Source organism: Pristis pectinata, chromosome 14 (assembly GCF_009764475.1).
Source record: "Pristis pectinata isolate sPriPec2 chromosome 14, sPriPec2.1.pri, whole genome shotgun sequence".
Taxonomy (NCBI): Eukaryota; Metazoa; Chordata; class Chondrichthyes; order Rhinopristiformes; family Pristidae; genus Pristis; species Pristis pectinata.
Window position 1 is genome coordinate 20,175,588 of NC_067418.1, and position 14,894 is coordinate 20,190,481.

The 14,894-nt window shown below is 38.4% G+C and overlaps 1 protein-coding gene across 2 annotated transcripts in view; it reads right to left on the reverse strand.

Annotated features, from left to right (window-relative positions):
• The window catches only part of ttc17 (tetratricopeptide repeat domain 17), an 85,462-nt gene that overhangs the window by 55,639 nt on the left and 14,929 nt on the right, over nt 1-14,894 (reverse strand). For both annotated transcript variants that reach the window (XM_052029440.1, XM_052029441.1), the window contains exons 3-7: nt 14,162-14,331; nt 4,777-4,888; nt 3,620-3,751; nt 1,441-1,550; nt 367-514 (exon numbers count right to left, since the gene is read on the reverse strand). In XM_052029440.1, the coding sequence (XP_051885400.1) occupies nt 367-514; nt 1,441-1,550; nt 3,620-3,751; nt 4,777-4,888; nt 14,162-14,331 (672 nt within the window). The remainder of the gene's footprint in view (nt 1-366; nt 515-1,440; nt 1,551-3,619; nt 3,752-4,776; nt 4,889-14,161; nt 14,332-14,894) is intronic.

Here is a 14,894-nt window from a genome sequence, read left to right on the forward strand (position 1 = left end):
CACTTGTCCCAATTTTTACTGCAGCTGAAAAATGCCAAAGCTCTTTCCATGACTACACCGACCTAAAAAAATCCACTTCAAATGACATAGTACACAAAGCAGTTCAGAATATTTTCTGGCAACACTACAAATAATGATTTGAGTTATGCATAATCAACCAGATTTTGGGTATGAGTACTTCATAATAAACTTTCAAAAGCTATGCACATTTCCAATGAAAATGAAACAAATCCATAAGACAGCAGTAAAATTTCTCTTCCGTCTTGCTTTCATATGAACATTAGACAATAATATAAAGAAAAATGCTGCACAGAACTATTTGAAATGAACAGAAATCAAATTGATAAAGATTTTCCACATACTTACAGCATAAATGTTTCCAAGAGTGTAATGGCTTGTAAGGAAGTCAGTGGATACATCAAGTGCTGCATGAACCAATATGGCTGCATCTGCTGAGAAATGGGCCCGGTGTAAAACATTGGCCAAATTCATCAATGCTATATCTTTATGTTGTCTGTTAAAGAAAATGTACACGAGCAAGTAAATTATTTCAGATGACACACAATATACATAAGAGCAATAAGTGGAATTCAGTTGTCTGTCAACAAATTTTGTCACACAATGCTTTTGAGAATACATATTAAATGCTGCTGCTTGCAATACGTAACTAGAAAATTTCTTAAATATAAAGTCATGGATTATTGCGTCTACTTGCATCAGACGCAAACATAATTTGTTTTGATTGGTCCAATTATGGATTTGTACATTCAGCCATATTTAGAAGTGTACAGTTTTGAAAAACTACTGTGATTGATTTTAGGATTGAGATTTTAGAAGTGTGATGTAGTTCTAGTCACCAGAATGCTGAGGCCAAAATAGATACGTCAGGTTCATGGCAGTACACAAACCTAACACTTTATTCCCTCCAGCAAACAGAAAGCAATGGAGCATTAGACAGTTCCTTGTGCAGCTAATTATGCTATGCATTCTATTACTTTCTGTCAGTTGGTGGGGTGGCAGGAGAAAACACTAAGAATCATAAGCTTGAACACTCGTCATGTCTAACTCAATCTTCTTAAAGCCCTGCCTGATTATGGCAACATTGTGTATCCTTGCATCTCTCTCCTGATAAAGATATGTCCTATATTCTTGACCTGTGGCGCAGAATGCATCTCCCTCCCGCCACAGATAAAACAACTGTTACTAAAATAAGATGCATGTCCCAAAGCTTGAGTACAGAATCAAACTGGGACATCCAATAATTTTTGTTTTTACAAAAAATGGTCCTTCACCATTCTACAGAAAGCAAATGTGGCAAGCAATTAATCATTACATCCCTTGGTTATGTTGGTTGAGGGAGAAATGAAGTTGAAGATAGCAGCATGCAGGTACTATGGCTCTCATTAATAGAACCTTTCCCCCATTTGTCTGGAAGCTTACCGTGGAGAAAAGTGTAGTGCCCGGATAACACATTCTACCACATGGTATGGCTCATTTTTCATCCTCCAGTAAAAGGAAGCCAAGTTATACAGCACCCAAGAAGATGTATTCTAAAAAAGCATTTCAATAATGGAAACAGCATTAAGAGTTGAATTAACAGCAACAGATAAATCTAGACATTTGAAATCTGCCATTTTAATTCTTTGCCTGATTTTACCTTGATTAATGATTAATGTACACCATTGCAAATGATGTAAATGCAATACATGAACAATTAAATGTTTAAGTGTTGTCTACACCAAGACTGCAAAGTTTATAATGTAATGATTTACTGGTACATTCAAATAACAGACTTTAGAATTGCTTTAAGGACTATGGTCATGTTCTATTCAATATAAGTTCAGTATACAACAGAAAGTAATTGACTTCCCACATACTCTTTTTTAAGAAAACTATTTAACAATGTAACTGAAGAGAAACAGTGATAAAATGTTTCATATACACTGTTCATTATGAAACTATGTTTGCAAAACTTCAGTAACATTAAGGAAATTTTAAAAACAAATATTTATTAGATTTTTTTCCTTGGAACATGGCATCAAATACCTAATTTAATTACACTGCTTTAACCACCAATTTTGGCTAATTTGTCAAACATGACACAATCTTCCAACAAAAATTCCATTTCTGGCTGATGAAAATCAATACTATTAGAAGCTGCAGAGGTCAAACCCTGTCCAACTCTTCCCCTTAGGGCCAAAAGATTAATGGAGAAATAACTTAACATTCAATTAGATGTAAAGTGATATGACTAGAGGTGACTGCAGATGTTTGCTGCAATCACAAATCCACAATTGGATTAGTTTTCAAATAATATTTTGGACATATCAGATCAAGGTACTTACTACTTCAACAACTCATTTGTAAGTAAGAAATTAGTAAAAGTATACTGCAATTGCTTTTGTTATTTCAATGGCTTTGCCACATCATACACACAGACATCTGGTTGGGTGCAATTTAGTGAAAAAGTAAACTGTAGATTCTATCATAAAACGGTTCAATCTACTGATTTATAAAGTAATTGCTGCTAAGAAAATGATAATACGGATTTCTTATAAGCAAATAATGCCACCCCCACGTTACGGACAGTTTGTGTTCCTAGAAAGCAGTCCGTATTGTGTTTTTCTGTAATGCAAAGCCGTGTCATCTGTGCATGTCAAGAAATGAGAGTTGAAAAAAAGGTGTTGATTTTATTTATTCCCCCCCCACATAAATTTTGTGAGATTGAATTTTACTTTGCCTCATATTTTTAGGTAGTGACTTATGAATTCTGTAAGGGTGAATTTCCATAACCTGAATGGTCATGTGAGGGTTTCCAGTAGTTTGACAGAATTCTTTGATAATAGAGGGTTAATTAATCACTGAAAAGAACCCATGAGGCAACATTGGCTGAAAAATGGCTAAATGGCCTATTCACACTTTTCAGTTCTTCAGCTCACAGGTGTGTAAGTTACAACAGTTGAAAAAACAGATGCAAGTTCTTTAAGTGCCATGAGGATTTTTGCCTTTTACAAATATTCCACCCAACCCAACACCATGAGTGGATGAATTTCTTCTAAATCTGCCCTCTAATCCTTTTACTGATTATTTTAAACAGAAATGATTTATGAGAATGGTACCATGGGTAAAGTATTTAAGTAGGAAAGGTTGGTTGTTCACCAGAAAATGTTATGATTTGATAGAGCTATTCAAAATCATGAAGAGTATTGGTGACATAATAATGAGAAACAGTGTCCAGAGGGAGTAGAGTCACTAAGCAAAGACAGAGATTTAACGTGCATTATAAGAGAACCAGGGAAAGGGGTATTTTACAATAATGCACTTATGGCTAATCTGATTTCCATTGCATGAAAAGGTGGTGGAAACAGATTCAATAACAACTTTCAAAAGGGAATTGGATTAAAAAAAGGGAATTGAAAAAGATGACAAAGCAATGGGACAAGTACATGGAATATGACTAATTATATAACTCTTTCAATCAGCATAATGAACCACATAGCTGCATTGATCCATGACATCTGGGCACATTACAAGGAACATATGTATACACAGGTCATCTTAAATGATGAACTGTAACCAGCTGATAAAACAAATAGTTAAACAAAGATTAAAATTATACCTTCAGCAAGGCTGCATTAATTCTATGGCCTATTTCTTCAATACTTCTGCCTAATCTTCTTGACAAGCTGATGAAGATTGGATCCTCTTTTGATAATACTGGTGCTGTGAGGTTAATTCGTTCCTGGATACCCTACAAACAAATTTTTCATTTACTACTAGTCACTTTAATTTTCAAATCCCAATCCTGGACGTACCAAATTTTTCACATATTTTCCACGCAAACCTAATCTATACTGTTATATTTAAATAGCTCATACCATTTGCAATAAACCAATAAGGATACAGATGACTTTTTCTTACCCTTTATGAGTATACAACTATAACAGCAACAGTCACTACATATGTATTTTTGGAACAGATGGACTATTAAGTTGATTAGCTCGTGAAGAAGTTTAAAATGTTCTCTGTTGGCATTCAGAACTCCCACATACAATGGAGGCTTACCTAATATCACTGTTACAATCTCTTAAAAATGCTGTACAATGAAAAACAGAATAAATTTATACTTCAAGGGAATAATATATATTATATTCACTAATAACATGGGGCAGTTTAGAAAGATTTCATGTTGGTATCTTACAACCAGCAAAGAGCAGTTTTTAAGTTCTCCAGACTTGGCTGATTTGAACACAAGTCCCAAGAGCGAAAATGGCATTTATCCCAAAAATTTATGTGGAAGAGTACAAGAGGAAAAAAGGGATTAAACACAGTCTCAATAACATTACATAGTTATTTCATATATTCAGATTCTTTTGAAACATAAAATTAAGTTGCCATTAACACATACTTCCTTTCAAGGAACTCTGGTCTTTACAAAGAAAATATGGTTTCAAAGATGCATATAAAAGATTAGTTTAGAAAAACCTGTGTATACAATATAGTTTTACATTTAGATCCAGTAAGTCACTTCATCTTGAATATCTTTTCATCCTTACAATAAATCCAGTCTTCAACTGCTGCCAACATATGCGCAATAAAATTCTTCTTACCTTTTCAGTCTATACTATGTCTTTAGTGAATAACAATTAGATGTTATATTTTATGAAAAATACTACACAAATGCTACTTATTATTTAATTTTGCTTTGGAACTGTCAGGAATTTAAAAATATCCCATCTCTAAAATACTCCATCTGTTTAAAAGAAAAGAACTTACCCTTAAGTGCTGAAAGGCATGAATACTAAATGGAAGCTCCATTACTTTTGTACAATCTGGTGTTTCTAGGTCTGGAGGTGATGGGGTCTTTGCATCAATATACTCTTCAGGGCTAGAAGAATAGAACAATTTATCAAACCACATTTTCAAAAATGCTACAGCAATATATAAAGAAAACCACTGGAAACAAATCAGATTTGAAAATACACACAACTCCTATTTATAAAAAAAAAATTGGCAATACCAGTTCAGCAAATATAGAAATTGACATCTGCAGATAAATTCGCCATTTGTTTAGCAATGATCTACAGGTCCCATGTCCAAAATCTGGCAGAGCAAGACTGACACCATCTCAGATTTTGCAAAGTATATGTTAACTTTAGAATTTATTTTTATATTGACTTACAGGGGATATCTGTGAGCAAGTACGAAAAAAAAATCGAAAGTTTACATGTACATGAATGTCATGACATAAAACACAGGAAATCAAAGAAGTTGGGCAGTCTGGGCTAGGTGGGACCAAAAAGCCTATGCGTTAACTCAAGGTACAAGAACTAGACAGATGTATTACTGTGAACAAAACAGTGGAGCCATTAACTAGTCCAACATGCCACTGAGAAATAGCACTCAATGGAATTACACACAAACATATGAGTTAGCAGAAGGGACAGGCAAATGGGAGACTTTTAAGAGTGTGATATCAAGAGTTCAGGGAGAGCATGTTCCTGTTAGGGTTCAGGGTAAACCTGCTGAGTTTAGGGAACCCTGGTTGACAAGAGATATTGAGGTTCTGGTCAAGAAAAAGGAAGCTTTCATTGGGTTTAGGAAGTCAGGGACAAGTGAATTCCTTGATGATTATAAAAAGATTAAGAATACATTTAAGAGGGAAATCAGGAGGGCAAAGAGAGGGTATGAGACGGATCTTGCAGGCAAGGAAAATCCTAAGAAATTCGATAGATATATTAAATGTGTGACTAGAAAGAGAGTGGATCTCTTTAGAGATCAGCATGGCCACCTATGTCTCAAGCCACAGGAGATGGGTGAGATTTTTAACAAACATTTCTCTTTGGTATTTACTGAGGAGAAAATCATGGTTGCTCAAGAGATAAGGGAAACACGTGGAGATGTTTTGAAGAACATTCATATTACTGGGAAGGAGGTACTTGCAGCCTTACGGCATTTTAAGGTGGATAAATCCCCAGGGCCCGACCGAGTGCATCCTTGGATCTTGTGGGAGGCTAGAGAAGAAATTGCAAAGGCCCTTGGGGAGATATTTTCTTCATCATTAGCCACTGGTGAAGTTCCCGAAGACTGAAAGGTGGCTAATGTCATTCCATTGTTTAAGAAGGGTAGCAAGGACAAGCCAGGGAACTACAGGCTATTCAGACTGACATCAATGGTGGGGAAGTTACTGGAAGGAATTTTGAGGGACAGGATCTACCAGCATTTGGGTAGACAGAGTCTGACTAAGACGATTCAGCACAGCTTTGTGTGTGGGAAGTCGTATTTGATGAATAAGAGGTAACCAAAAAGGTACGAGGGTAGGGCAGTCTTTATTGTCTATTTGGACTTTAGCAAGGCCTTCGACAAGGTCCCGCATGGCAGGCTGGTCCCATGGAATCCAGGGAAAGTTAGTTAGGTGGATTCAAAATTAACTCAGAAGTAGGAAGCAGGGGATGGTGGTTGAAGACCACTTCTCAGAATGGAGGCTGGTGACTAGTGGTGTGCTGCAGGAGTCATTGTTGGAACGCTTGTTATTCGTTATTTATATACTGTAAATGATTTAGATGTGAATGCACAAGGCTTGATTGGTAAGTTTGCGGATGGCACAAAACTAGGTGGTGGTGTTGATAGTGAAGAAGGTTATCGTAGCTTAGAGGGGGATCTTGATCAGTTAGGGATATGGGCCGAGAAGTGGCAAATGGATTTCAATGCAGATAACTCTGAGGTGAAATTTTCAAAATGACATTTTGGAAAGTCAAACTAGTGTAGGATTTAGACTATGAATAGTAGGGCACGAGGGAGTGTAATGAAACAGAAGAACCTAGGAGTACGAGTGCACAGTTCGTTGAAAGCAGCGTCACAGGTAGACAGGGTGATGAAAAAGGCATTTAACAAGCTGGCCTTCATCAGTCAGTGCATTGGACTCCCCCATCCTGGGGAAAAGATTGTTACCATCCACCTTATCTATGCCTCTCATAATGTTAAGCACTTCTATGAGATCAACCCTCATTCTCCTACATTCCAAGGAATAAAGACCTAGCCTAGCCAACTTCTCCCTATAGGAGCTGGGACATTATGTTGCAGTTGTACAAGTCATTGGTAAGGCCGCACTTGGAGTATTGTATACAGTTTTGGTCACACTGTTATAGGAAAGGCGGCTAAACTGGAAAGAATGCAGAAAAGATTCACGAGGATGTTGTCAGGACTAGAGGGCCTGAGTTATAGGGAGAGGTTGACCAGGTTAGGTCTTTATTCCTTGGAATGTAGGAGAATGAGGGTTGACCTTACAGAAGTGTTTAAAATTATGAGAGGCATAGGTAAGGTGGATGGTAACAATCTTTCCCCTAGGGTAGGGGAGTCCAAAACTAGGCGGCATAGGTTTAGAGTGAGAGGGGAAAGATTTAAAAGGGACGAGGAGCTACTATTTCACGCAGAGGGTGGTGAGTACATGGAATGAGCTGCCAGAGGAAGTGGTTGAGGCAGGTACATTAGTATAATTTAAGAAGCACTTGGATAGGTACATCGGGGGGATGGGCTTGGAGGGATATGGGCCGACCGCAGGAAATTAGGACTAGCTGGGTGGACAACGTAGTCAGCATGGACTGGTTGGGCCGAAGGGCCTGTATCTATGCTGTATTGCTCTGTGACTCTATTTGATCTCTTAAGCTGCTTTGTAATTCAGTAAGATCATGGCTGATCTGATTGTAACCATAACTCCATATTATTGCTTATAAACCAACAACCTTTAATCCACATCATGTATGCATCAACTTCTATCTTAAAAACATTCAAAGTCTCTCTTCTTCGAAGGGTGTTGGAAGCAGGGTTCCAATGACCCAGAGTATTCCAAGAGAAAAACATTCATCTGATCCGTCTTATATTGGCGAATCCTTATTTTTAAACAGCAAACCCTAGTCCTAGATTATCCCACCAGAGGAAACATTCTTTTCACATCCCCCCTGTAAAGTCTTCTTAGGATCTTACATCTTTCAATCAAGTCACCTCTTTTTTCCAAATTCCACTGGATACAAGCCTACGACATCCAACATTTCTTCATTACACAACCCACCCATTCCAGCTAACAGTCTTGTAAATCTTCTCCAAACTGTTTCCAACACATTTAGTCTCTTTACTTAAGGAAGGATTTTAAGTGCTCTTGGATCTGGTCTCACCAGAGCCCTTCATACCCGAAATATAACCTCCCTAAATAATTTCTCTTGTAATAAATAATATTCCTTTAGTTTCTGTAATTACTTGCTGTATCTACATACTAGCCTTTTGTGAATCATGCACTGGGACATCTAGATCAGTCTACATCTCAGAGCTCTGCAACTTACTTAAATAACAGTTTTTTTCCCACTTTTCCTGCAAAAGTGCACAATTTCATATTTTCCCATGTTATACTCCATTTGCCAGATCTTTGCCCACTCACTTAAGCTAACTATATCCCTTCAGTCTCCTAATGTCCTCTTCAGAACTTACTTTACTATCCATCTTTGTATCATCTTCAAATTTAGCATAACTTTGATCCCTTCATCCAGGTCATTTATATGAATTGCAAATCTTCAAGCCCAGCACCAATTCCCTGGATGTCAACCAGAAAAAAAAACTCATTTATGCTCACTCCACATTTCCTGCGAGCCAGATAATCTTTTATCCACGCCAGTATATTACCTGCTACATCATGTGCTCCATTTTCTTCAATGACCTTTGAAGCATCAAATGCCATTTGGAATCCAAATACAACACATCCAGTGGTTTCCTTTTATCTACAGAACATGCTGCTTCTTCAAAGAACTCTGATAAATTGGTCAAACATGATTCTCCTTTCATAAAACCATACTGACTTTGCCAGTTACTATGTTTTTAATAATAGCTTCTAAGATTATCCCCATGACAGTTGTTAATGTAACTGACCTATTTTCTGACCCTTTTTGAATAAGTAAGTTACATTTGCTATTTTCCAAACTAATTTAAGGAATTTTGGAAAATTAAAACTAATGGATCAACTATCTCACCAGCCACTTCTTTTTTAGGACCCAAGAATAGGTCTATCAGTACTCAGCCTTTGGACATTGTCCAAATTTTATTTAACTGAATATTTAAATTAATTCAATATTAAATGGAATATTTAAGAACAAATGTCTGGTTTTCAGTCTGCCGGATATTGTACATCCAACCAGCAGTTTAGAAATAGTCCGGTTATGCAATAGAAGCATCAATTTTTTCAACGTGGTGGATGCAGGTTTAAGTACTGTGCTTGACCAATTGGATACCATGTTATATAATTCTTGGGTTCAGCCTTTACAGTCCTAAAATGCTATTAATTCATCACTTCATAGGTTGGAGAGATTGCAGCTTTAACTGGGTTTCTCACTGAGACATAGGAAACTGATGTGACCTTTGAAGTTTATTAAAGTATGAGGGGCATAGATAGGATGGAGAGTCAGAGTCTTCTTTCCAGGGCAGAGAAGCCTAGAATTAGAGAACACAGGTTTAAGATGAGAGGGAAAAAATTTAAAGGAAATCTGAGGGGTAAGTTTTTCCACACAGAGGGTGGTAATTATCTGTAATGAGCTGCCAAAGGAGGTGGTAGAGGCAGATAAAATTACAACATTTAAAAGCTATTTGGGCAGGTACTGAGATAGAAAAGGCGTAGAGGGACACAGGACAGATGCAGGCCACTGGGATTACAGTCAGCATGGATGTGGTGGACTGAATTGGCCCGTCTGAGCTGTAAGGTTCTATGAATAGCACGAATAAATTAGTACTTTCTACATAGCACTTTGAAGAAAAAGAGGTGGGATTTGGTGTCATTCCCAATGCAAGCTCAGCTCTGATGCAAGACCCAACCTTTCCAGTGTTCCTCCCTATCAGGCAACCAATCTAATGGTATCATTGGAAAGGGTGCAGAGGAGATTTACCAGGATGCTGCCTGGTTTGGGAGAGTATGGATTATGAGGAGAGACTAAGGGAGCTAGGGATTTACTCTTTGGAGAGGAGAAGGATGAGGGGAGACATGACAGAGGTATACAAAATATTAAGAGGAATAGATAGAGTAGACAGCCAGCACCTCTTTCCCAGGGCACTAATGCTCAATACAAGAGGGCATGGCTTTAAAGTAATGGGTGGGAAGTTCAAGGGAGATATCAGAGGGAGGTTTTTTACCCAGAGAGTGGTAGGTGCATGGAATGCACTGCTTGGGGTAGTGGGAGGCAGGTACGTTGGTCAAGTTCAAGAGATTGTTAGATGAGCATATGGAGGAATTTAAAATAGGGGGATATGTGAGAGGAAGGGGTTAGTCTTAGGCGTGGTTTAAAGGTCAGCACAACATGGTGGGCCGAAGGGCCTTTATTGCGCTGTACTGTTCTATGGTTCAACCATGAATATAATTGGAATTAATTCTATGGTATCAATCATGAACATAATTGAAATCAATTATGAACATAATTGGACTCAATAAACTAGTATGGCAGAGGGATGGGAACTAGAACACCAGGTCAGCAACTAGAGGGATTGAGAGGAAGGCAGATGTCAGGGCCAGTAAAAACAAAATAATAGACATGATGGGACGGATAGTTTGAAGTGTGTATATTTGAATGCTGGAAGTATTATGGGTAAGGGTGATGAACTTAGTTCCATGTACCGATTAATGCTCTATGATGTTGTGGCTATAAGAGAGACTTGGTTGAGAGAGGGACAAGAATGGGTGCTTAATGTTCCAGGGTTTTGCTCTTTTCAAAAAGATATGGGTAGAACTCAAAAATAAGAAAGGTGCAATCACTCTGATGGGATTATACTACAGACCCCCCCGATAACTACTGAGGAACAGATATGCAGGCAGATTAGAGAAAGGTGTAAAACTAATAGGGTTGTTGTCATGGGGGACTTCCCTAATATAAACTGGGACCTCCTTAGTGTAAGAGGTTTAGATGGGGCAGAATTTGTTAGGTGCATCCAGGAGGGTTTCTTAAATCAATATGTCAATAGTCCAATGAGAGGAGGGGCAGTACTGGACCTGGTGTTGGGCAACGAGCCTGGCCAGGTGACCGACCTTTCAGTGGGAGAACAGTTAGCAATAGTGACCACAACTCCTTTTTAAAATAGCTATAGATAAGTATGGAACTTGTGGGAGAGTATTAAATTGGAGCAGGACAAATTACAGGAGCATTAGGCAGGAAAGAGGGAGAATTAATTGGGAACAGCTATTTTTGGGCAAGTCCACATCTGACGTGTGGAGGGTGTTTAAAGACCAACTGCACAGAGTACAGGACAGTTATGTTCCAGTAAGAATGAAGGACAAGGATGGCAAGGTAAGAGAACCTTGGATGTTGAAAGAGGTGTTGAATTTAGTCAAGAAGAAAAAGGAAAAGTATGTAAAACGTAAGAAGCTAGGATCAAACAGAGCACGAGGATTATAAAGAAGCCAGAAAAGAATTCAAGAAGGGAATTAGGAAAGCCAGGAGGGACCATGAAAAGTCCTTGGCAAGTAGGATTAAAGAGAATCCCAAGGCATTCTATATATACGTCAAGAGCAAGAGGATAACTAGTGAGAGGGGAGGACCACTCAAGGATAAAGGAGGGAACACGTGCTTGGAAGCGAAGGATGTGGGTGAGGCCTTAATGAGTACTTTTCATCAGTATTTACCAAGGAGAAGGACATGAAGGATAGGAAGATCAGTGTGGAGCATGCTAATATGCTAGGGCATTTCAAGATAAAGGAGGAGGTAGTGTCTGGTCTCTTAAAGAGCATTAAGGTGGATAAGTCCGCAGGGCCTGATGGGATATACCCCAGGTTATTGAGAGAGGCAAGAAATAAGATTACTGGGGCCTTGACCAATATCTTTGTGACTTCTCTAGCCACAGGCGAGGTCCCGGAGGACTGGTGAGTTCCATTATTCAAGAAGGGAAACAGGGATAATTCTGGTAACTATAGACCTATGAGTCTCGTATCAGTGGTAGGGAAGTTACTGGAGAGGATACTTAGGGATAGGGTTTATGAGCATTTGGAAAACCATAACCTAATTAGGGACAAGTCAACATGGCTTTGTGCAGGGCAAGTTGTGCCTTATTAACTTGATTGAGTTTTTTTGACAAGGGTGATTGATGAAGCTGTGGATATTGTCTACATGGATTTTAGTAAGGCGTATGACAAGGTCCCTCATGGAAGGGTCATCCAAAAGATTAAGATGCATGGGATCCAAGGTGAATTGGCCGTTTGGATTCAGAATTGGCTTGCCCATAGATGAGGGTAGTGGTTGATCAGACTTACTCTAGCTGGAGGTCTGTGACTAGTGGCATTCCTCAGGGATCCGTACTGGGACCTCTTTGTGATGTATATAAATGACCTGGATGAAAATGTTACATGGGTGGGTTAGTAAATTTGCAGATGATACAAAGATTGGTGGTGTTGTGGATAGCATAGAAGACTGGGAAAGAGACAGTGGGATATAGATCAGTTGCAGATATGGGTGGAGAAATGGCAGGTGGTGTTCAACCCTGCCAAATGTGAACTGTGGCACCTTGGGAGATCAAACATAAAGACACAGTACACTGTTAATGGCAAGACCCTTGATAGTGTTGATGAGCAGAGGGATCTTTGGGTCTAAGTTCATAGCTCCCTGAAAGTGGCTGCACAGGTCGATAGGGTGGTAAAGAAGGCATATGGCATGCTTGCCTTCATTAGTCGAGGCACCGAGTTCGAGAGTCAGGAAGTTATGTTGCAGCTTTATAAAATTTTAGTTAGGCTGCACCTGGAGTATTGCATTCAGTTCTGGTCACCCCATTATCAGAAGAATGTCGAGGCTTTGGAGAGGGTGCAGAAGAGGTTTATCAAGATGCTGTCTGGATTAGAGGGGATGTGCTATGAGGATAGGTTGGACAAACTTGGGTTGTTTTCTCTGGAGCGGCAGAGGCTGAGGGGAGATCTGACAGAGGTTTACATGAGAAGCATAGATAGAGTAGACAGCCAATATCTTTTCTCCAGGGTTGAAACATCTAATACCAGAAGGCATGCATTTAAGGTGAGAGGGGGAAAGTTCAAAGGAGATTTGAACTCCAGGCACCCACCACTTTTCTTTTTAGTGGTAGATGCCTGGAATGCGCTGCCTGGGGTGGTGGTGGAGGCAAATACGACAGGGACATTCAAGAAGCTCTTGGATAGGCACGTAAATGTGAAGGAAATGGTAGGATATGGACATTGCGTAGACAGAAGGGATTAGTTTAGTTGGGGATTTTATTACTAATGTAATTGGTTCAGCACACAACATTGTGGGCTGAAGGGCCTGTTCCTGTGTTGTACTGTTCTATAAAACTCTATGGAATCAATGGAAGGATGTTAATTAGGAGTTACAAAAGGATAATTCTGGCTTAGAAAATAACAGCTGTAAGCAAATATTTTCCTTCCCAGATGTTTCTCAAATATCAGTACAGGTCACCCTAGTTAATGAAGGGGTTAGGCTTCTAAAGAATAGCGGGAGGTACAGTAAACCCTTGACTTGTTTAGAACTGGCAATTGCCGTGGCTGGCAATAAAGGAAGTCAGAAGTTAGTAAATCTCCTCCCAGCAAGGATGGCAGTAATCAAAAGCAAACTGCATTTGTTTTGAGAAGCTGAAATTACAAGTCATTCAGTCAGTGGCTGTTGTTGCCTGATGGAAGAGTGAAGTGACCAAGAGAGATGTTTTTCCCCATTTTAAGCAGCTTGTTATTTCAGACGACTCCTCATTAACCACATGTTACCGGTTTTCATGGACCAGTATTAGGAAGATACTGTCCAAATGCGCTCCTAGCCTTTGTTGTAGAGAACAAATCTTCATTAAGTGGCAAATAAAATTAGGTAACACATCATTATAGTGAAGATTGTTAAGTAAATGTTCACTAACCAGAGAGACCTGTAATGCACAACCCTCACGTTAATTTCCAGAATTTCCAGATTTCTAGATTCCAATTTCCAGATTTCTCTTTACTCATTCATGCTTTTTATCAATACATTGAGAGCAGAAACAGAAGATCTCAAATGTTGGTCTCTAAACCTTTTGATTATCAACAGCTTGGGGACAGATTGCCTTCCTGTAGTTAAGTTGGCAAATGGTCCACTTCAAGATTGTGGAGCTGAACAAAGAATATTGTAAAAAATGCTTTCTTTAAAAAAAGAACAAACACCTGATGTCCTTGCTCTCCAAAGAAATGTACGTTCCATCATAAAGGTCAAGGTCCCCAAGAGGCACTTTAGCTTTAATACAGTCAGAATCTTCTTTGTAATGTCTTTGTTCCAAACCAGTGTCCCGGTCTTCATTTTCTTCTATATGAATTTTTTGAGCGACTAAATGTTTCTGTGCACAGAGAAAAGAAGGTGAATGGTTACTTTTAATGGTTAAACACTAAACTTTATGCCATTAACTTTTTAAACAATCAAAACATTATGTATAAATTATTCCAAATTTCCTCAGAAAATAAGGTAATTTTTAATAATAAACGTGGTTTAAGATTTATATCAAAACATTAAACAATGAAACTGGAATCAGCAAGATGAGCAAAAAGTCTTTGGTTGCAATTTTCAAAAATTAAATAGTAGCCAACTTCAAGTTTTCACAGAGGCTGCAATTTCACTTTTTATCCAATGTGAAAAGTCACTTATTTTTCCCCAAACTGTTTTTGTCATAAGTTGTTCAATGACTGGTTTGCCAACTTAATGTCAGAAAGGGATGCTGACAATTTACAGGAGTTAAACAAACATAAAGCTAATAATTAAATTACATTATTTTCAATTTTGCATTAATACTTATTTTTCTTTTTCATTTAATTACTTTGTTTATATGGGTCACATTAACTATTAAAAGGAACTTCAGACAAACTGACTTTAAGCTTTAGATTGTATATTAAAGCTGTCATTCTG